The sequence below is a fragment of the Urocampus carinirostris genome, chromosome 13 (genome assembly GCF_059441175.1).
Source record: "Urocampus carinirostris isolate Australia breed hairy pipefish chromosome 13, RoL_Ucar_1.0, whole genome shotgun sequence".
In the NCBI taxonomy this organism is placed as follows: domain Eukaryota; kingdom Metazoa; phylum Chordata; class Actinopteri; order Syngnathiformes; family Syngnathidae; genus Urocampus; species Urocampus carinirostris.
Window position 1 is genome coordinate 24,720,348 of NC_142361.1, and position 23,857 is coordinate 24,744,204.

Genomic DNA, 23,857 nt, shown 5'->3' on the forward strand with positions numbered 1-23,857 from the left:
TCAGGGAAGTTTTTGACGTCTTCTTAACAAAGGAAACACGTAGTTTTTCTTCTCAAATATGACCAAAAAAGAGTCTCATCTCATCTCATCTCATTAGCCGTACCGCTTATCCTCAGTAGGGTTGCGGGGGGCTGGAGCCCATCCCAGAAATCATCGGGCAGTGGACACCCTGAACTGGTTGCCAGCCAATCGCAGGGCACACAGGGACAGACAACTCATTCGCTCATTCACACCTAGGGACAATTTGGACCGGCCAATTCACCTGAAATGCATGTTTTTGGAATGTGGGAGGAAACCGGAGTGCCCGGAGGAAACCCACGCAAGCACGGGGAGAACATACAAACTCCGCACAGAAAGTCTGGAGCTGGATTTGAACCCACGACAGGTTCCCATGACATGAACTGTGCCGCACAAGCGCTAACCACTGCGCCGCCGTGCTGCCCCCAAAAAAGAGTGTCTGTATATAATACAATTAAAACACAAAATAAAAACCAAGGGCATTTTAAAATCCATCACTGTAAAAAAAACATCTAACTAAATTTAAGAAGCAGCTGTCCAAGTTTCGCGAGGTTTGAGACGTCTACTTCAACAAAAACTTAAATGGACAGTGTGTAATATTTAGTGCCTCCTAGTGGTACAGAACTTTTTCCTTCAGTAAACAAAAAAAAAAAAAACCATGGTTTGAATATTAGACAAAAATGCATTACCTATCATACCAATGTTATTTTTTATATCAAAAAAGCATAGGTCGAAAAAAAAAAAATAATAATAATAATAATAATATATATATATATATATATATATATATATCAAAATATATTTTCTTTCCACATTTAGTTTTCAGCAAACATTACATCACAAAACAATACTTAGAACGAGTTCTCTTATTTAAGGTTTGGCTTCTCTTCCTGTTCTTGCAAGTTCAAAATCCATAGATGTCTTCTTGCCATATTTTGAATGTCTGCTAAACTTTAAAAAATGATCCTTATCCCCGTTAAAATGATAAGTTGAAAAATTTCATGGGACTAAAGAGTGGGGGGAAAAAATTGTTTATATTTAAAGTTCAGTTGTGTAGGTAGAAATATAGTGTAAAATACATTCCACACCTGGACAAAATATTCCATGAAGTAAAATTTATTTTTCTATTATAAAAAAGCAGTACTTGAGAAGAAAAAAATGCTTCATGATAGAAAATAACCCACACATTGGTCATACATTATCAGAACGGAGTGTTTTAATCACAAGCATTCCTTCCCAGTGAGCTCATGCTGGCTAAGGTTCTTCTTTTGCATACTAATTACCATTTACAAAACAGTGAAAATAATAGCATCAAAAAAGCCCTTTTGTTTTGGGTTATATAATAGAAAAATACTGCAAATTCATTATACATGGTCCAGAAATAGAGCTAAAAGCAGGAGAAGAGTTTAATAAAGCATGTTTGGTTTCAAATCTGTGAGGAAGTTTTATCCCCCACACTTGAAGCTATCCTTGCTGAGGCAGGATAACCAGAGTGACGGTAGAAAAATGGAATGTAAAATCGTACTTAGGAGCTTCTTTTGTTGGCACTGTGGTTTAGGAATATTTACAACATTGAACAAACATTTATTTTTGCGCTACCACATAAGACAACATTTAAATGCAGGAAATAAATCAATTAGAACCTGAATAGTGGATTTCTGGAGCAATCTGAATCATTTATATGCTTTAAGACAAAATGGCATTTGGGGGTAGATAGATAGATAGATAGATAGATAGATAGATACTTATTGTAACCCCTCGCGATACTGAAAAATCCGTGAGGTCAACCCTTCACCATTTTTAACAAATAGTTAACTGTGGCTGCTTGGGTGCTGTTCCACTAAGCTAGAAAAAACAGGGGGGGGGGAAGCCAAAAAGTGACCCAAATTTCCTCTTTCGGCCCCTGCTCTAAGCAATAGTCAACTGAGTATAATGGATGGCGGCCAAAACCGTGCAGTTCTCGAGGCGGGCCGCAATGGACCCATCAGCAGCCTCAATCACTCCCCTGCTCCCAGGGTTAGTCGACTAGGGATGAAGGATCAAGGTCACAACCGTGGAACACAGGGATTACAATATTCCAATTGCAAGGGCAGAGCAAAAGTGACGACATTACATAAACGGATGGGAAATCGTTAAATTAAAATTCAACATTAAATCCATAATCATTTAATTTAATCCACTCACCAAATTCCATGAAGTACTGTGCTTGTTTGCTCAATTGCTGCGTCCTGCGTGTTTACAAGTTGAGCTTGTAAAGTGGTAGCTAAAATCATATCATTATACTATATATGGATGGATACAATTGCGGCATCCACTAGAATGTGTTTTGGATTTTTGCAGGAGCTCAACAAGGCTAACAAAAGCCTAACTGTTACTTTGGAGATCAACTCCAATAGCTCTCATTTCGGCAGAAAAAATACGGAAAATGTCTGGGAGAAATCCACCAATACACCTGCAGCTTGTTATCGAGTTAGTCAGAGTTTTTCTTGTATCATGTGTCTTCTGTACTCCAAATCCCAGAATCATTTAGCGCATTCAAATACCCTGGATGAGGGGGACACTGCGTGTGCGTGCACATACAAATCAGATCACTCAAAAGCATAGACATCCACGAGTAATCGTAAAATGAAAGGACAAACCCAACCATTGCAATCAGAATACTCGCAGTCAGATGAAGACATTAAATTGATTTTTTTCAGGGCTTTTCATAACCATAATACTGGCAATATTGCGCGTCCAATCGGATTATTGCCTGCATGTAAACATACTTAATGGATAAAAACAAAAACAACCACTACATTTAATGTAGTTTCCCTTAATTACATGTATATATAGTGTGTGTGTGTGTGTGTATAAAATACATCAATAAATATTCAGACAACTAAATGTTTTAGGTACAAAACGGTGACATCCACAGAATTGTAAGATTCAAAGTAACAGGTATGACACGTTTTGACATTCTCTGTTGTCACCTGTTCACAGAACAAACTCCAAAATGTGTTCGTCTCCCAGAAAGTCCAGTGACAGGCAGTTGTTTGATCTGAGGCTGTGGAAGGAAGGTTTGGCTTGGCAGTGCAAAAAAGGGTAATAGTCATGAACAACGGGGTCCTTTGTGTCGGCCGAGGTGTCTGAGAGGCCGAAGGTATAACTGTGTGAAGAATCGGCTTGCAGCGGGGTCCCCAAGGGGGCCCCGGGGGGGAACAAACTCACGTCGTCGAGACTGTAGCTGTGCCGGTCCACACAAGAGTGCAATCTAGTTTCTTCCACCTAAAAAAAAAAAAATAGAGAAAATAGTTAAATGCAAACATCCGATTGCCCCTGTCTTTTTCTGACCCCTAAATACACCCCCTCCAATTCTGATTTTAATTGATAAAGTGTTTGGGGGAAACAAAGAAGAAATACAATTTGGGAAACAACATACTTGGGTATTGGAGTCATCCACAATGTCATGTTTAGCGTTTTCTGGAAGGGACTCTTTGTTCTCTGTAGGAAACAACATGTAAAAGAAAAGTGATTACAGCACCTATTACTGAATGTATGAGCCTATTTAAGCATTTTTTTGTGTGAATCACGTTAAAATGGCGAATGGACAACGATTTGATACATTCAAAGTTGAGCCCCGGGTTACAGCGTCCACAGCTTACAATCTTTTCATGTAACTATGTGGACGATGGGCTATTTTAACCCCACGATTCTTTTCTCTCTCTTTGTTCACTTCAATCTTGTATCAAACTTTAATTTGGTGAGCTATAGGTTCCCATGATTTGCAGTGGTGCTAAAGGGAAAAAAAACGTGATAACCAAGGAAACACAAATAGGGTACAGGGATTATTACCCTCGCTAAAGAATTGGCTGTAACCGATTTACAATCGGGACTGCTATTCAAAATAAGCAGCTGATTAAAGCAACTCTTCTATGGAATATGACAATTCTCGTGACAATTTTTGGATACTGTCATTTTAATACACCGTCTATGCATCTAACCGCCACTGTACCAGCTCAAGTTACATCACACCAAAGGTAAATAAAATGTTTACATGCATATTTATTTATAATTTTATTTAGTCATATACGAGTATATTGCACATAAGTTGCTAACAAAATATCATTTTTTTTAATTCAATGATTTATTGGGAGTAACAGGTGGTTTCGATTGCATTAGCTACACATTACCATAGGTCTCTATACCCCACTGTAGGACAAATTCGCCTTAGAACGGATTAACATTGTATCCAGGGGGTTTACAGTACTCTAAAGTTCTTACCAGTCACTTTTGTCTCAGTGAAGAAGGTACAATCTACCGAAATGCCATCGAGAAGATCAGCCAGCTGAAACATCTCATCTGGGAAGTCAGCTAGAACTTTCTCTGAGAGCTCTCTCTTCATTTCTATTAAAAAAAATGGTACCCTGAATAAGCAGTTTAGGTTCACCTTGCACCACAACCTCCCACTTTTATTAAGTCTGTGAAATTATTGGACTTTGTTCACAAGTCTTTAAAAAACTATAATAGATTCATACAATCCAGAAGCACCTAGTGTGTAAGTGTATAGGTATAAATGTCTAACCTTGTTCTTGCCACTCCTCCTTCTCGATTTGTGCCTTCCTTCCACTGCCGAGACCAGAAGTTGAGGAGCTGACTTGGCTGGCAGCGGAGCAGGAAAGCTTCTCCACTTTGTCTTCCGCTTCCTCCTCCATGGAGGTAATCTCCGTGGAGATGCTGTGTTGTCGGGCGTCAGCTTCAATGCCCGAGCTGCTGGTGGAAATGCGGGACAAACCTGGGCTGCTCTCGCTGCCTACAGGTTCCACATCCAGATCATCGCTGATGTAGGACTCTCTGTATCGCTTCTTTTCTGAATAAAGCAAACATTTTGGTTATTGACTCTTTGCATGTTTCAGATTCAGATTCATGTGACATCACGTCGCCTTCCCTGGTAGAATGAGAGTAGTGACAGACGGCAAGAGCACTTGAGAGCACAACAGTTGAATAGGCAATTTGAGTTGAAACAACTACCAATAACCACAACAAAGATAAAACTGGAACCTTTTACGATGGTGATTTTCTGCTGTGCAAACCAGCAAGGTTCTAAGCCTAATTTGGCATTTTATCATATCACTTATGCTGAAGACAGCGATGTTTATCTGCAATCAAATTGAGGCACTGGCCGCCCTCTAAGTACTCCACAATTTGCGACGAAGATTTTTTACAAGGTACGTTTTATATATACAGGTTTATGTTAAGTAGGTAGGAGTGATGCTGGCTAACTTTGACTCCCCAGCAGAAATGTATCACACCCTTTAATGTGAGCGCACACTCGTTTTTTTCCCCTGTATTTCTCAACACAGCGTTTCTGACAGAATGAGTTAATAAGGGAATATTGATTAGCGCGACTCAAACAAATAATCAAGTGAGCTATTGCGTAAACGGGGGGAGATTCTGCCCGGGAGTGGAAATTAGCCACAACGGGTCACACCAAATACACTCGGGGTAGCTACTGTAGGCAAAATAGAAATTGTAAACAATTCGAGCAGCTTTGGTTACAGTCAATATAAGATTGGATGGCACCCTATATAAAACATATTAGCATACGTTATTGTATTACCTTTGCCATAATGAGGTTCCTCCCTGCGCCAGTGAGCAACAAGTAACGGTAATCCAACCAGCTACGAAAAACTGGTAAGGAACCAGACTTTTATAGGTTTTTGGATTAGCACAGGTGTATGGGGATACTCTGTTTACAATATAGTAGTATGGATCATGAAGAGGGAAGTCAGGCAGACTGGATGATTTGGTTGGATGTGTGAATATGTCCGGAGGCTCAAAGTTATGGGTCAGTAGCTAGCCATGCCATCTTCAGTTTCTCTAAATACCACCATTTGTGCTTTCCCACAAGGCGAGCCACCTTATTCAACAGCTGCACAATAGTTGTTTGACTATTGACAATGGTGTTGAATAGTATAGCTTTTTTGTTGTTGATGTCTACTGTTTAGTGGCCCATTGTTTACTGTTGTTAACTGCCCTCCGTCATGGTGTCGTCAGGTGGTTAAGTTACGTGTGTGAAAAAGATCAACAGAGTCTTGAAGATATAGAAAAACCTGCCTCTAGTACCTTCATTCTCCTCCAGCTGTCTAAGGTGCTTGAGTGCCGGTTGGAGGCTGAGGTAGATACGATGGCTGCGGCTTAAATGCAAGAGGAGGTGGCGAGAGCGGAAGGAAGACCCTGTGTAGTAGACCAGCTTCCTGGCTGACGGTAAGCCATCCGGTTGAATCTCAAATTTCTTTCCCTGAGAAGAAAACACGACAGTAGGCAAAAGATGCTGACCCAACACCTCACTTTCTTTAGAAGAGGATTATAATTATTACCAGGAAAGTGAGCCTTCCCACATTAGACCAGGGGAAGTCATACAGCAAGTGTCGGATGTTGTTTGCCTCCTACACAGAGACACAAACACACATCTATTTTGATAAACTGTAAACTGTTGAAGATACTGGCACCATTCAGTATCCAATGCCAAATTAGTCCACCAAGGAAGGATTTCAAAATATGATAGTATTGTAAATTATTGATAAATCGGATAAAATGTCTAAAGTGTAATTTAACATTACAAAAAAAACAAATACGTCAGGCTTTTTAATCTGGCACTGTGGACAAAAAACTGAATATTGAAGAATCGGCTAAAATCCCACAGCGATAGTTAATTTGCGTTGCAAAAAAAATAAATAAAATAAAAAATAAATAAAAAGAATTTATAGGAATGTGATTTAGCCTACAAAGCAGTGGTGGTCAAGTATTTTATCTGGACGATTGAACAAAAAGTTAAAAATAATCACAAACAAATGACGTAAAATACTACAAATAAAAAACAATGCTACCGTTTTCCATCTTCATCTGTAAAAATGTATATTTTTGGTGAAACATTATGCAATTTTTATCGCAGCCTATGACTCCTAATGTGTGCTCAATGCTACCATAAAGTAACAGAAAACAAATATTTAGTCAATATTTCCCAAAGTAGATTAATGAATTAATTTAAAAAAAATGTAATTGGCGCTTTGGCTGAAACATACCAAAAACAAATATATTACTTAAACATTTACTTTTTATACTTAAGATTAGACAGTTTTCCAAAAAACAACCTACGAGTGCTTTTAAGATTTCTAAAAATGAATAGTTGTTAAATTTGTGATCGACGAGAATTTATTTTCTAATGTCAGTGATTTAAAAAAAATAAGTTTATCATTGAGGAGGAAAAATAAAATTGACTGTTGAGAATCTGAATTTCTGAAGATTTGGAGAATGCCTCATCTAAATGTCTCTCTGTGCTTAATTAATTATAAAAACAGTTGTAGATTAATTGAATATTTGATTTGTAGTGTATGCATTGTTTAGCTTATATTAACTATAGAATTGTACCAGAAATTTAAGGTAAGAACCTGAATTTTACTTAAATACGTGTAAAGTGCATATGCTTTTACATTATCTAGATTATCTCACTAATGTAAACAATCGCTCTGCTCTCTTTAAACCATAAACATAACTAATAAGCATCTCGTGCGATCGTTTGGCCGTCTGAACCTCGGAGAGGCCAAGGGTGTCTTGTAGTATCTCATGGTCCGTTGGACCTTTAATCAGGCAGACCCCAGCCCCCTAATCCCCCCAGATGGTCCCTGACGGACACATCAAACAAGTCGAGCATTTGGCAGACGCTTCGTATCTGCTGATGCGGCGTTGCCGCTGGCAACACGCACATTCTTTACACGTCTGCCCGGGATTTAGCAGAGCATGCACCCGGAAGGGGATCAGTGACTCAACTTGGATATTCTGTTTTGCATGTCACGTGCGAGCCTACCTGATAAACTTGCATTCCTCTCAGGGTCAGACCGAGTACCGCCGTTCCTTTCTCTTCTTTCTTGTCCTGCACGCATGAATGATGGGATGTCAGTGAAGTTTGTAAGCAAAGCAGATTTTTTTTTAAATTCTGGCTTACGTCTAAGATTTTCTATCGTTATCATATAGTTAGGGTGGCACGGCAGTTGGGTGGTTAGCACGCAACCCCAATGGTTATGGATGTCCACGGTTCAATTCCAGCTACCGCAATCTCTCCTTGCGGAGTTTGCAAGTTTTTCATGTGCCTGGGTGGTTTTCCTCTGGGCACTTCGGTTTAAAAACATTTCGCTGTTCTCAAATATTTCTTAAAATATTCTTCACAAAATAGGATGAACAAATAAAAAAAATATTTTGAATTTACAAATAAATTAATAAATTAACCCATCAGAAATAAATGAATCCATAATTCCCACAGGCAGCACGTACATCAAACTTTCTTTTTAAGGCAGGGGCCTCAAACAATCATCCGCGGGCCACAATTGGCCCTTGGGCTGTGAGTCTGAGACCCCTGCTGCATTCCCTCATTTATCGCAGATATCGGAGAACAGAATCCCCCACAATATGCTAAAATCTGCGATATAGCCCCCCATTCACTCTGGCGGCACCTGGTCACAGCAATAGTCGACCAGGGAAAATGGACCGCGGCCAAAACAGTGCAGTTCATGTAAGGTGGGCAACATTGACACGCTTCATTGGCCGGAATAGAAAAAAAAGCGCTCTGCCGGACGTGCTCTAACCAATAGTCGACTGTGAATGTTGGATTGTGGCCACAACCCTGCATTCCATTTTAGCTAGGCCGGAACAGCACGGCTACCGACAGAAGTGCACTTCGCCAGTTGCAGCAATATGAGATTTGGGATAATGGATTGTGGTGGTATAAGCATAATTCATTTTATAAGGAAAAACAGAAATGCCCAACAAGTGTCACTTAGCCCGATGAAAATTTGCAGTCCTGGTACCCACTGGAAGCAATAAACAATGGGGGATAATGGATCACTGCTGCACAAGTGCAGTCACGGCAAAAAAGAAACACCAAGCCCAACAAAAATGTAATCCTGCAGCCCTGCTTAGCAATAATATACCAATGGGGATAATGGCTTGCAGAATATATTGGAAATAATAACGACATGTGAAATTAAATATACGGGTAGAAAATTTAATTGTTACGATTCAGATTCCATTATTGTTTCTTTTACAGTCTTTCAGCTTTCTGAAAATAAAATTGAACTTTTAACATGTACTGTTCTGCACAAGGCTTCTTATAAAATAATTTATTGTAAATAAAATGTTATCAGCACCTTTGATGCTGAAAAAGGAAGAAACAAACGAAATATGTGTATATATATATATTTATATATATATTTTCGACCCACGGTGCACTGAGGCCATGGAGTAAAAAGCAACGAGTAGTGAGGGATTACAATCCAACATTTTCTTTAAATGTTGAAATACGGCTTCTTATATTCCTTATTAAGTGTTGGAAGATATGACTTGTTATGATGATGTTAATGTCCATCAAATTTTGTCAAACAAATGCCGGGAGAGCAGAAAAACGAAGAGTGTCAGTGTGTGATGCCGATCCTGTGTAAATCAAGCTTGAGTGTCTGTTGTCTTTGTTGCTTTAAAATTGAATAAAGCCCAAGGAAAAGGGCCAAAGGTTCTGTTGAGTCTATGACAGGTGGCTTTGCAACACTGTTGGCCAGGAATGGTTCAAGTGTCTTGCTACCTTTTGCAGTCTGTAAAACGTAACCGGCACATCCTCCAGTCGACAAGATTCTCGGATGAAGAGGAGGACGGCGTCACGAGCAGACATGCCCCACAGGTCCTGGTGCACTTTGGGGCCATGGCATAGGAGATAATTCAGCCCCCGCTTGGCTATTATCTACAGAAATGAGGAAGAAAAATGTTGTAATCGATATCCAGGACGTTGTAGGGAGGGAGGCCAAAGGCAAGTAACTATTGCATTACATAAGTTCACTTGTGTTTTTGTTTTGTTGCATCATGTTCAATTAAACTGGGAGTTAAGTAGTAACTAGAAGCAGAGAACAGCAAGGCTGAGCAGTGAAGTCTTTCATATTCACACAGAATTAGCCTCTGCTGTGAACCCGAAGAGGATAAGCAAATCATAAAATGTATAAATTGAGGTACAATATTTGATGTCCAAACTATGGCCAGGGGCCATTTATGGCCCGTGTTATGTAAGGTCAGTGACTTTTATCGACGGATCAATCTTTGCACTACCGTAAGTCAGATCTGTAAAAGATTGTCTACTCCAAATTTTTAGCTTTGTTTTTCAGTATTATACTTTTTCATTCAGCCTTTATTAGTAAACTAACCAACATATTATAATCATGGATGACAAGGAATCCTTTCTAAAAACAAAACATTTATTCATAAAAAGTGGGGAAAAATATTTTCATGTTTGGCATTAAATTTGCTAACTGGTTTGCTAACAGTGGAGTGAATGCATTTTTACACCTGAACCAAATCACCACGCTATACAAATTAAACACTTCTTTCTAGAGGCTGGAGAGAGCATTTGGTGTGCATTCAATCAAAAAAAAAATCATAACTTTTGATAGAAATAACTTAAGGATCGACTAGCGTCTCACGGCAATATGTTTGTATTCCTGCTGTAAGTGTATAAAATGCACTGTTATACATGAATAAATACAGTAATGTTTACTGTAGTTTTAACTCCATGTACCTTATAGTCCAGTGTTCCTCATATACAAAAATAGATGACAAACGACCATTTTTGGGGGGTGCGCCTTATAATCCGATATAGTGCAAAAAATAAGATGCTTGTTACATACCCATGGAGGAAAATACTGCTTGGGTTGGAAGTAAGGGACAGTTTCCTCCCCATCCTTGGGCATCTGGTGGTCCCCGAGGTCGGCCTGCATGGCGTAAGCGGCCAGCTGGAAGTAGACCTCCTCCTGTTGTCGACATTCGGAGCGCAAAACTCTCTCGCGTAGGTCAGAGTAGTAGAGATGGCGTGCCTTGCGTTCGCTGGTACAGAGCACAAAGAAATGAAAACATGACCGGTGTGTTGCACATGGTGTCAGGGGAGGAAGACAGAGATGGATGGGGTATAGTAATAAGATATTAAAGATAGTTCACTGTCAAGGAGACGTACAAAACTTGTGAGGACTTACCTAATGAGTCGGCCATTCTCAACATAATACTGCACTTGGACACAGAGGACAAGGGGAAAGCCTTTCTTCTCATAGATCTAAGAAAAAACGATAAGTTGATGTTAATTTTGTGTTGATAAGTTGTACATAAAAATCAATAGTTTTAATTTGTGCACCAAAAAAAACGGCACTTGGGTAAAAGCTTTTGATGTATCAGCACCAGCTTTGAGGTAATCAAAATATTTATATTGATTTGTTTGATGTTTAAGTTAAGCCAATGTTTATTTTTTACATCTTTAAATTGGCAATTGAAATGGATTAATTATATGTATTGCCCAGCCCTAAAAATACAAAATAATAATACAAAAAATACTAATATATAAATAATACAGTGGTCAGGTTTTCTGAAGGAAACCCTGCAATGATGTTACTTAACAGTAAAGGACACCCTGGGAGACTGCTAACCAGCCATACAACAATTTCATATTACAGTATGGAATTCAATGTTATGTCTTCCCCTTTTTGTTTTTTGCTTTTTCAACTTATATTATGCAACCAAAAACAAAATCAAACTTTGTGGTGTTTGTGCATATGCCTATCTGCAATTGTTTATCGTCATATAAAAGGCTGGTCTGCGATTGGTTTGCGTCACAGCATTATGAAGCTGAACTACCTCCCACAATGCCTTTCTCTTTATTCAGTTCAAAATGTCAAATACTTTATAATGTTTTTATAGGTTATGGGTTCCAAGGCTTGTAGTGATGCTAAAGGTGGAAAAAAACATGATAACCATGGAATCAAAGCTTGCGATTCTCAAAAAATACAAAGAAAGCACATGTATCACTATCCTTGTTAAGTTGTATGGCTGTAACCAATTGACCATCAGCAGTATCCACACCAAAGGTAAATAAAATTTTATTTTTTCTTAACATGTATATTCATTCATAATGTTATTTAATCATATATATATATATATATATATATATATATATATATACACATATATGCACACTACAGCTTAGTAGTACTTACTATATGATATTTTGTTTTATTTTAATATTTTTATCTGGGGTTCCGGGTCAGAGCTAATTACCACAGGTTTCTATCCCCCGCTAAATGGCATTTTCCCGCTGCGATTCTCTCCTCAGCAATTAATGTTGTATCCTGGGGGTCTACTGTACTTGACAGTTTATTTTGTATTTTGTTTATTTACAAAACAAGAAAATTGGGACACATTTGTAAACATTGACAAGCTTTCATACCTTCCCAGACTCTTGCTTCCATTCTTTGGGTAAGTACTTGCTCAACTTTTCCTCCATGTCTAAAAATATGCGCTCATTGTCTGGACAGAAGAAAGACGCCCAGGAAACAAGCAGACAGTTAGCAGGCAAACAAAACAGTAATGCAGCCGGGCAGAAAATGTGTGCCACAATGGGCCTAATTGGGGTGAAAGAAAAAAAAAGGCGGCCTTATTCTTGAGTTAGTGAGGGGGGCAGTTATCAGGGTTATACTAATTGCTGCCATTTTAGTGCTAGATGTAATTTGGGAACAATGTTGGGAGTAACACGTTACGAAGGAACGTAATTACTCTTCTCGGTAACGAGTACTGTAACGCATTATTGACAAAATGTTGTAACTCAACTGTCGTTACAACATGGTGAATCCTAACATGGCATTTTCTCTTTCACTCATGAAGTCACACGCAACACTGAGTAAAACAAATGAACAAGGATGAGATGTTTATATCTACCAACAAATACAACCAAAAACAGTTACGGTGGTGCTATTCCAAACACGTAATTTCTCCCTACAGGTATTCTTCCTACCGTATATACTCACATCGTATTTACAAGTATGAAATAAAACACTGATATCAGGGGTCAGGTAATATGCGCATATTTGGTTGTGAGTCACCAGTAGTGAATAGTGGGCGTGGCTTATAAAGGAACAATGATATCAATGGGAAAAACGCGATCACAGAATTTACAGAAAAACAGTGCTGTGAATTTTGGTCTATTTGTAATTTTTTTTTTCCGTACATCTTGCCTGGAGAAAAAAGGAAAACGCCTTGGACGCTACCCAGAAATTGATAAGGAAATACTCAACTGATTTGAGGACAAAAGACAAAATGGATATGGATCGTCTCAGCTAAGTGTTCGTTTGCAAGCTCTCAAGAGAGCACAAGCCAAAAAATATGAAGGTTTCACCGCTTCCGCAGGTTTCTGTACACCTTTTCTTCTATTTCTTTTATTATGTGGCTATTCTTTATTAGTTTTAGGAGGTCGTTTCAAGTGAGTATATACGGTAATTTGTAACTAGATAGTTATTTTAACACGCTACTTTTGGGTGTCAATATGATTTGGAAACTGAACCGAAAGTTGAACGTTGCTACTTTAGAATTCAATTGACGGTTTAATTATGATGGTTTCAATGTACAAAACGTTTTATAACACAACAAACAAAATGTACAGATTACAAGATAAAAGGTGTTTTTTTGCCTTCAGAACAAGTAGAGAAATTAGCTTGATGTTGTAGCCTGTTGAAAGCGACCAGACGACATTCAAATTTTTGCAATGTTACATATCCGGTGGGTATAAGAGGATCTTTTCATTTATTTTTTTTAAGGTATTTTTAAATCTGTATTTATGTAGGTTAATTAGCTGCTTGGACCAATTTGGTTTGAGTTATTTGCAAAAACAGAGTTGCCTGTTGGTTTAAAGAGTTGGTCAGTGCATCATAATAATGAAAAGTAGTGCAAGAACATGAGAAGCAACAAAAACATTCCCAAATAACAGTTTTGAAGCCTTTACTATGTCACAAGAGCAAAGGACGCAACATCATTGCCATAATGTTTGTTTATCAACAAAAATATAAAATCCTCAAGTACTGCTATGTGTCTTGCTCGATGTGGTACTTAGGATTTCTGAACAAAATAGTTTTTCTGCAGTATCAGTTTTGTAACACGGAGCTGCTCCTCGATGCAGAGGTCCAGCTCATCATTGAAGAGCGGGATGGAGATTTACATCTAAAATCAACAGCGACCAGATAATGAAGGTCTTGTATCTGAGTCAGGTCACGAGGCTTCTCCTGCTACTGATAACCATGGAAACTAGCACTACTCATGCCCAAGAAACACCACAGGAAGTGGTGCCCCAACGACTCTAGTGGTTAAGGAATCTGTAAACGTGATTGTTAAATATGAGGGGTAACAGAACTTCTTTTTAAACAAAGTATTTAGTAACTGCAAGTAATTACGTTTTTGACTATTGTGCTCAGCACTGTGAGAGAATTTTAATGCTTTGCTAAGAATGAGGAGGTGGTATCAGTCTCGACAAGGTGCAATGAGTCAAGACATGGGCATTTTCTTTCCTGTCAAGCTTATCTCTTTTGTGGCAGCGCTGATTCATGTTTGCCGAGCTGTTTCACAACTTGTTCTTGTCAACATTCATCAATGTTTTTAAGAGTTTCAGGACCACTTTGACTCACTTTTGAGTTAGACTTGAGTCATTGAAGACCTCCCACCACCTCCTCCTTGGCTAGGTCCCGTTTTAGCCTTTTTTACTTGACTCCCTCCCTGCTCATCAATCCGTCCCTCCCCTTCGCTAAGGAGTGGAATGTGAGTGTGCATTCCAGGCTTAATGAAGTTAATATTGCAGGAATCTGGGCCCGAGTGATCGCTGGACCGACACGGCAAAAACAAAAGCTCGCTTGTTACGGAGGTGAGCTGCGGGAGATTTCTGAGGCGACGTGGTGTGTTTTAGCAAAGAAATAAAAAGAAAACAGAAAAGTGTGACTCATAGGCCACTCGGGATTATGACACAATCACTCGAGGTGACATGAAAGTGAAACTAAAGGGTCTTTTGGCATGTTTTGGGTATTAGTGCAGTGAACCCACGCTATAACGTGTTTCACTTTTCAAAGTCTTGCTACTTTACTGATTTGCATCGTGCATTGTGTTGTAAACAGTCAGTTCACGTTGATTATTAAGATTATAATTTGACAGTCCAACAGTTATCTGTTAAATGCAAACAAAAAACAACATTATACAGTACTTTTATGTTAAATAAAGGGTTTGTCCTTTGGTTTCAGTTTATAATAGAATATGTAATGTATATTATTTGCAAATAAATAAAGGTTTCTACTTTTTCTAAATGGATTTCGCCTCACATGTTCCTTTTAGGACGTAATCCTCGCAATAAATGAGCGTTCACTGTGAGGGTAAAAAGAAAAACCGGGGTGACAATCACACTACATGTATGTACATTTATGCATTTAGGACAATACAGTGATGTGTCCACATCAGGGTTTATTATTGTTTAACATTTTGCATTAAGTTTATTTTTGGTTTGTTATGACTTCAGTTAGTTCAGATTAGTTTTAGAGCCATTCTTTCTATTGTATTTCTTTTTAGTGATATTTAATCATACATTAGTTTTAGTAATAATTAAAAAAAAAAAAAAAAAGAACATGCATTACAGTATTTGTAACTTGCCAGCAAAGTGTACTCAGTTTTATGGAATACAGTAACATAAACCACAGTTCTCAAACAGCTCATCATTGTTGGTTTAAGATCAGGTAATGGTGTAATTGTAATCCTGTGCAGTCCTTTGAGACATTTTTGTGATTAAGGGCTGTATAAATAAATGTGACTTGACTTGTTAAAACATTAATGAAACATATTTAAAAACTCATTTACCAGAATAATCATTGAAAACCAAATATTTTTCCTAATAATGATACTAAAAATATTTATAATTTTTTTTTACATTTCTCATGTATTTTTTATTTCATAAAATAAATACCTCAAGTAGATAAAAACGATGAAATATCAATTTAGATAATAATATAATATAATAATAATAATATAATGTTATTAGATTCATTTATTGTCCTTTAAACATTTTACCAATATATTCATAACCATTATTCATAGGGTTTATTTATAGTTTCTTTCTTCCTTATTTTACTGTTAAAAATAATTTCAAAGTAATTATTGAACTTGAGGAAGATTATAATTTTTTACAATTAATCGATACTTTATTTATTCATAAACGAAAATAATTATTATTCGCCCAATTACTATCACCGAATAATTTGAAACCAAATCAATTCATTTTTTAAATGTCTTATGTTAAAAAAACATTTTATTCCCATGTGATGTGTAATAATCAATTGTGGATTAAATTAAAGTAAATTAAATGAAAATAAATAAATCTACACAAATCAAGATAAAAAATCAAATCTAGTATTGCTCCCCATCCCCGCTATAATATTTCACTTTAGATGTTGTTAGATTCCGTTAACTATAATAACCTCAGTCCACAAAAAGAGGAAAATTTGAAAAAACTGAAAAGCACAGGATGTGTTTTGTCTGGTTGACTTTAACAAAGATCTCGAGTTCTTCTTGAAGCCGTCATGTACTCGCATCAGTCAAGAGCGACCTTACCTCGCACCACCGAGAGTCCAAACAAGTGCATCTCTTTGATACTGAGAAGTTCTGCCACCCGATTGAAAACATCCTGGCCTGTAGCCTTCGGCTAGAGCGAGAGAAACCAAAGAGAACCGTGTTTACCAAACTGCCACCCTTTTAAAACGGGGGGTGGAGGGGGAATCTATTTCGAGAGGCAGATAATTACAAGTTGGAGGCAAACTCACCCCTACTGTGATCTCCAGCTGGTTTTTGTTGGGGAGAAGAACACAAACGTTTCTCTGCTGCTTTACCGGAGAGGTCATTGTGGCACGATCGCGACACTATCTTCGTCTCAAGCTTTTACCCGATCAGAGACAGTTCATCCATATCAGATCTAAAATACAAGAGTGGAGCGATTGCACAACATGAATCAGACTTCATTTCTTTCATATAGCATTTTAAAAGTATTGTATACCTCACAAATAAGAAGAACCTTACAGAACTATTTTCATGAGCTATATATAAAATTTATTTTTGTATGGAGGACAACACCCCCCCTCCTTTTTTTTAAATTGCTTACCTCCCCCTGCTCAGTACAAACTATATCACGGAGTTGAAACTCCACAAACATGACTCAAAGATCAAAATCAATGATGTATAACAATTACGCGAAACAGCATTTAAAAACGAATGGACACTCTACAAATAGGGAAAGTACAAGTAAAACTATTTGTATGAGCTTTGTAATGTATGTTTGTAGGGAGAAACAAGGAGGAACACAAACATGACTTAAAGATTTAATTACTTAACGTATAAAAATTATGTCAAACAAATACTGGACATAGGAAAGTGCTTCACAAATATTTGTTTTAGCTTTGCAATGTATTTTTCTATCGAATGTATTTCCCCTGTTCGAATGGTTTGTCCCCCTTAAAAAAGAAAAAAAGGAAAAAACAAGAACTAGTAGTGGGACTTTTTGTATAATGATTATTTCATACATTTTAAAACTCTTTGACTAAGGGAAGAATAACTACAAATATTAATGTGAGCTTAATAATGTAGAGAGATTTTATGCTCGAAAATAACTACCTCTAAACAATATTCTGTTCTCTACTCATTTACGGATAAAATTTATGTATATTATTTTCTGACATTTGGCTTATTTACCACAGTACGATTTAGCTTTATAAGCATGTAATGTTTGCAGGTCTAATTTATTGGAGATGTTTTTTGTTTATAAAATGTCTGACTGATGTAAAGCCATGCAGTAAGCTTGTTTTACAACCGTCTTTTTTTTATACATTAAACGGAAATGTCTCAGTATTTGACATCTGACATCCTGCCTGCCTCGTATAATACCACTGTCTTTATAAAAGTGAGCATGCTTTCCAGATTTTTATGTGCTTAAGCGTAAAACTGGCAAGAGAAAATCAAACAGTGAACAGAAGATTTTTACTTTGAAAACATTGATTTACCGAGTGCGTTGAAGGAAAAAGGTCATCATTCATCACAAAGATCATCCTAACAAAGCAGACTGATAGAAAAGGACTTAAAGATCGGATAGTGTGTCTAACAGAAACATCAGATTTATTTACAAACCAAATATGCATAACTGTGAAAAAGTCCAGCTTGCAAAGAGGTTTAAGTTAAACTGACCTCATTAGAGATGGAGGCAAAACAAATCTCAGTCGACTATTTTTGGAGTGGGAATGATAATGCCTAAAAAAACACAGGACTTCAACAAAAGTATTTTTGTTTATTTCCTGTAAATTGTGTGATTGTCTTAAATTATAAGAAAAATCGACAAACTTCTACATGACTTTATACATAATCTAGAAATCAGAGATCAGTGAGCATCCAGATAATCTTTGTCCATGGGCCTTGTCCTTGATCTTGTTTTTGTCCAAAACAAGCAGCAGCCTTAATAAGGCCTGATAAGAAAAGAACATGAGATAAAAACAAACTAAGACAGCAAAATGGCCTTTTAATCAAATCTTCTCCATTTCATTATAGTTACCCCCTTTATACATTTGCGTCACTGTGAAAGATTAAGAGAACAAAAACAACACTTGCTATAATGCTCAAATATCCAATAACATATTTCGCCTGAGCAAAGGTTTTACTATAGCACCAATTGTTACTACCAGGTCAGTATTTTAAAATTTACAATTTCAGAATGAATTATGTTGAGGGTAAATGTTTTTTGACAAGGAATTAACTATTAAACATTTTCCAGTCATAGAAAACCAAACTGAAAAATAAATAATTAAATAATAAATAATAAATTTCATTAAAGTGACAGCGTGTAATAGTTCACCACTGAAGATTGTTGTAGCTTAAAATTGAGCCAAAATGTGTTAATTCAAAGACTTGGTTTTAATCCCCGCGAGCAACAATCACAGAACTCAGCATTAACGTGAAGCAGCTAACAAACACACTAGCAGCAAGCCATCGCCTGCAGCCAAGTGCCTAGCATCAGTGGCTAGAGAAGAAAACAGTGGGGAAAAGTGGCAGATACTTAAATTACTGAACTCAGTGATGTTCGCTTGCATGACAGCTGTGGAAGGCCAGTGACATGTAGCAGCTAACAATAACAACAGATGCAAGCCATAGCCTGCAGTCTAATGGCTAACATGGGTGGCTACAGAAGAAAACAATTCAAAGAAATAAAATTGTGTGTATTATTAAAATACAGAGTTGTATAATACACACTGGAGCTTCTCGAGTAATCATTCGTTTTCAACACTGATAATTGTAACATTTGAATACAGGGATCAAAATAACAACATATTTCTTTTTATCCGATCTCTTGCTTATTGACAAAACAACCGACAGATTAATCGAGCATCCCATTAAAATAATCTTAGTTTCAGCCTTCGTATTTTCAATATAGCCTTACCTGAGGTTAGTCCCCCGATGCTAACCCCTTCAAGCCCCAAATGGTACGAGGCTCATCTGATTAACGTCTTAGCTTGAATTAATCACTTTAATTACTGCCGTGCGCCGACTAAGTCCCTTTAAAACCTCCTCTTGACATTAACCGTTAAGAAGAAAAAGAAGCGGGAACGGATCATTTGAAACTTAAAGACACTTGTTCATACAATAACCAAAAAAAAGGTATAAAATCCTTTTTTTTTTAAAAAATAAGTTCACACATATTTTCTCATACTTTATTTCTTTAATGCAACAGCGCTAGATTCTTAAGTTAGGAAGACCGTTGACATTTGTCATTTTGGGACAAGTTAGAACACATCGTGTAAGGCGTGAGGATAAACGACCAAAAACCTGAACTTCCAGTCATTTGAAAATCGGACTAGCTCGGTCACAGTATTGAATATTGAGTTAATTCTAGGCATGCTGGCGACACATGTCTACTAAAAAAATGTCTACACTTACAAGAAAAACACAGACAGATTTTAATAATGAACTGTATTAGTTCACTTAAGCTCTCAGAATACTTTAAAGTAAAGGCGTTTTCCAACTCAGGAAATTGCCTAAACTGGGTTCGGGACAAAAAACAAAAACAATTTCGGATTGAATACCACACTGACTGGTTTGAACAGGACCATGGGAGGTTTTTGGGAGGAGATCCATCTTCAGAACCAATTCAGAAACATGTTGTGTTTATTTCTACAAAAGGTTAAACTCTAAAACAATGTTTTTCAACTAGTGTGCCGAGAACTTGTCTAGTGTGCCGCAGGAAATTGCCCAATTTTATCTTTGCAAACAAAAAAACATCCAATGTTTTTTTTCCAGCGATCAACCAAGTAACTGTATCTTTCATCTATATCAGTCAAGTCAAGTCACATTTATTTATATAGCCCTTAATCACAAAAATCTCTCAGTAAGTGGGAATACATTAAATGTTTTCTTTTTATATCAAGGCACACATATATAATAACTTTTTTGTTTAATGACTCTGTTTAAGATTGCCCGGCAAAAACTAATAAAATAAATGGATGAAGAAAAGAATCTTGCACATACTCTTAATGATAAACTTGTTATTTTACTAAAAAATAAATAAATCTGAGAAATTTTTTTGCTCATTTAATGTATTTGTCAAATGAAATGATAGTAAATATTGAAAAACAGGTTAAAAATCTAATAACATCCCATATTACAGTAAATGATTAAGCTGTATTACTTCCTGAGCCAAGATGACCACAAACAATAAGAAAAACCTTATGTCTGCTGATCTTTTTTTAAACATTTTCAACATAAAACGTGCTTTAAGATTTTTTAATGAAAAAGTGTGGATTGGCTCAAAAAAAGGTTAGAAAACATTGCTCTAATACAATCTAAAATACTCAAGTTAAAAAACACATAATGGGTCAAACCTGGACAAAACCCCAAATATGATTAATTTCAACGAACTAGCTTGTTTTGGACAAAAAATATTGTGAATGACTGTTCTTTATACAATAACACTTTTTTTCTCTATTTCTCAACTAAATGACCTGTTTTTAGGTTTTTGATTCTTACATATATCTTCAGTTGTTGTAAACAAACAACACGATTTTTAAAGATTTGAAACAACCTGATTAGATTTATAGGTTTTTTGAAAAAACTATCTATCCATCTTCCTTGGTCATATCCTTCGAGAGGGGTGACCGACAGCAAGACAAACACACAAAAAAAAAGAAAAGAAAAAAGGAAAAAGTAGCAAAACACACAAAAAATTGACCATGGCCAACCCAAATGCCCAAACACCCAAACAAGTTACAGCAGGGCCCGACAGCTTTCACTGGTTTACCCCTGCCGCATCATACAGGTGCCCTGCCCATCCCTTAGAATGCGTCCAAACATCCCACTATCCTTTCACAACACCTCTCCACTCATTCCTATCACTAACAAGAGCTCCAACTTCCACTACATTTAGACCTCTTTCATCCAGTGCACTCATAACACCATCCATCCACGTCAATCGCGGCTTTCTCCTTGGTTTCCTTCCATTTATTTCTGCTCTATAGCGTTTGAAAAAACACTTGTTTGAAAAGCACTTTATGCTTTCAGACTTCCTAATGGAGTACATTTTTCTTTTGGGGTGTTCTAAACAATCTTTTTTTTTCCCACAAATTGGCTGGATTTGTGACTTTAAACTATGACAAACTTAACTTTAAACCATTTTTAGGGTTGTTTTGTATAAAACAGACCCAACTTGGGTTTTTGCTTTGTACCAATAAATTTTGGAGGTTGTTTAAAAAAAACAACAATTTATTATAAAGGTAAGACAAATTTTACCATGCCCCGTCCGCTCTTATTTATTATTGTTGACCCACGGTTTTTGAAAGACATAATTGTTACAACGTGTCGACTTAGAATACTGCAATATAAGGGAAGAAAAAATAATCTTAAAGCATTCCTGGATCGTTATATTAAATGAAATAAAATCATTATTACCTTTAGAAGACATAAAGAGATTCCCTAGTTAATTGATGACTATGCACACAACAACAGAAATCGTTGCTAAAACCCTGAAAATATGTTACAAAAAAAAATCAAAAAGTTCTCTCCAAAAGACATTTCTGAGGTTGAAATTGTTAACATTGAAAATAGAATCTAATAAAGACTAAATTTGCACCACAACAAGAAGTAGATTAAACACAACACAATTTAAGACCACCATTATTGGTCTGTCTCGAACAGATTTGGTCAGATTCAGTCCAAAATCAAACATCAAAAAGACGATGAAAAGATGACTCCATTTGGACCACATCAGATAAGAAGGAACACAACAAAATCAACTATTTTGAACTAAATTTGGTCCAAAAAGGATAGGCTAAAAAAAAAAACTAATTTAAAAATTATATTATTGTACTGTCTCAGACTGATCAGATTTAGACCTAAATCTAATGTTAAAATTACTTTGAAATATGACTCAATTTGGACAGTCTTAGACAGAAGAACGTCTATTTTGGAACTAAAGTCAGGCGTCTATTATAAGACTGTATCGAACAGATCTGATCAGGATTAGAAAAAATTCCCATGTCAAAATGATGACTTAAGACAACAAAAACAACTGAATATGATTGCGTTTCTCCTAATTGTTTGGGCTGAACACAACCCAATGTAAGACTTCTAAAGATTTTATGCCACTGTTTATGTCTCGAACATTCAAATAACTGACTACATTTTTCTTCGTACTACAGTATAATCTGTGGTCTGTGCAGCCCTTTGAGACTCTTTGTGATTAAGGGCTATACAAATAAACATGACTTGACTTGACTTCTATTATTTAGCCCAAAATCCAGCATTGAAAAGACAAATTGATTTTCACCACATAAAACAAGGTGAACACAAAAAATAAAAAACTATTTAATGACAAAATGGAATCAAAGGTTTGTTGAGTATAGTCCATTTGTCTGGGCTAAACACACCCCATTATTATTGGACTGTCTAAAACGGACTAGAGCAGATTTAGTCCTAAATCTCACGTCCAAAATACGTCCAGGACTGGATGGGAAGGATCAAAACAGGCTTCACGTGCCAATTACCATCTGCATGCTTTTTTAATACCCTCCCAAGACTGTTATAATCCCCATTACTGGAAAAAACAACTCTACAGCACCGTCTGCTTTTGAACACAAAAATAAAAAGGTCCAAAACTAAAATTAATGGTGCATTAACATGGGGGGGGTACAAAACAATTTAAATCCCAAAAGATGAGAAAGTGTGAAACAATTATTGAGTTAGAAGTACAACGATCTAAACTTCATTTTAAATTAGGTTTCAACACAATTTGAGTATAATACAGAAATAGCCAATGATGCGTCGAACAAGCGGTTGGACCCAACGATGAGAACTCTCAAATTCTGGAGCAACAAGTGCCCAATTAAGCGTAAAGTACAACGAACTCACCGTTTGTCACATGTTGAAGACGAATCTTATTTTTTTTCATTAATAATTATTTCGAAAACACATTTTAAAAATGCGAGTTCTGCTATTTAGGTACGGACTATTCACTTAGTACCATAACGTGTGATTTGTGAAATGGGCTGAACCGTGGCATAACAGAAGCAGATTTGGACTGTACCATTTTAAAAAATTGGACGGGGGTTTAGTCTTCAATTAGTTTTTTTTAAAAACAATAGTATAATGTTTGTTTTTACTTGTTAAACGTATTTGAAGTTAAAGTAATGACTTTATCGAATATATTATACAAAAGTATATATGTTTTTAGGATATTGAATAATTTACCTCGTGGATGGGAAAGTCTGATTTACAGTTGATAAAAATTGTAATCTAATATGTTGTGATTTGTTGTTAACGATTATTGTCATTTAGCGATAAAAACGACCTTCAAAATGGATTTCAAGTACTTTTCAGTAGTCTTGAGTACTTTTGCCGAACTTCTCAGTCATTTGCCATACTTTTCAGTATTTTTTCTAAGTTTCAGTAATTTACAGCA

At 36.6% G+C, this 23,857-nt stretch overlaps 1 protein-coding gene across 2 annotated transcripts; it reads right to left on the minus strand.

The window, feature by feature from the left end:
* Nucleotides 1-1,118: 1,118 nt before the first annotated feature.
* On the minus strand, nt 1,119-23,451 carry LOC148354149 (FERM domain-containing protein 6). 2 transcript variants are annotated; one of them, XM_088351697.1, is made up of 14 exons: nt 23,308-23,451; nt 16,695-16,843; nt 16,486-16,576; nt 12,302-12,381; nt 11,061-11,137; nt 10,719-10,914; nt 9,629-9,784; nt 7,865-7,930; nt 6,378-6,446; nt 6,124-6,298; nt 4,583-4,867; nt 4,282-4,404; nt 3,440-3,501; nt 1,119-3,285 (listed from the first exon to the last, which is right to left on the minus strand). In XM_088351697.1, the coding sequence occupies exons 2-14, from the start codon at nt 16,770-16,772 to the stop codon at nt 2,995-2,997; spliced, it is 1,749 nt and encodes a 582-aa protein (XP_088207823.1). In that variant the 5' UTR covers nt 16,773-16,843; nt 23,308-23,451; the 3' UTR covers nt 1,119-2,994. The 2 variants fall into 2 exon arrangements, with proteins under 2 accessions (XP_088207823.1, XP_088207824.1); XM_088351698.1 differs by lacking the exon at nt 4,282-4,404.
* Nucleotides 23,452-23,857: the final 406 nt, after the last annotated feature.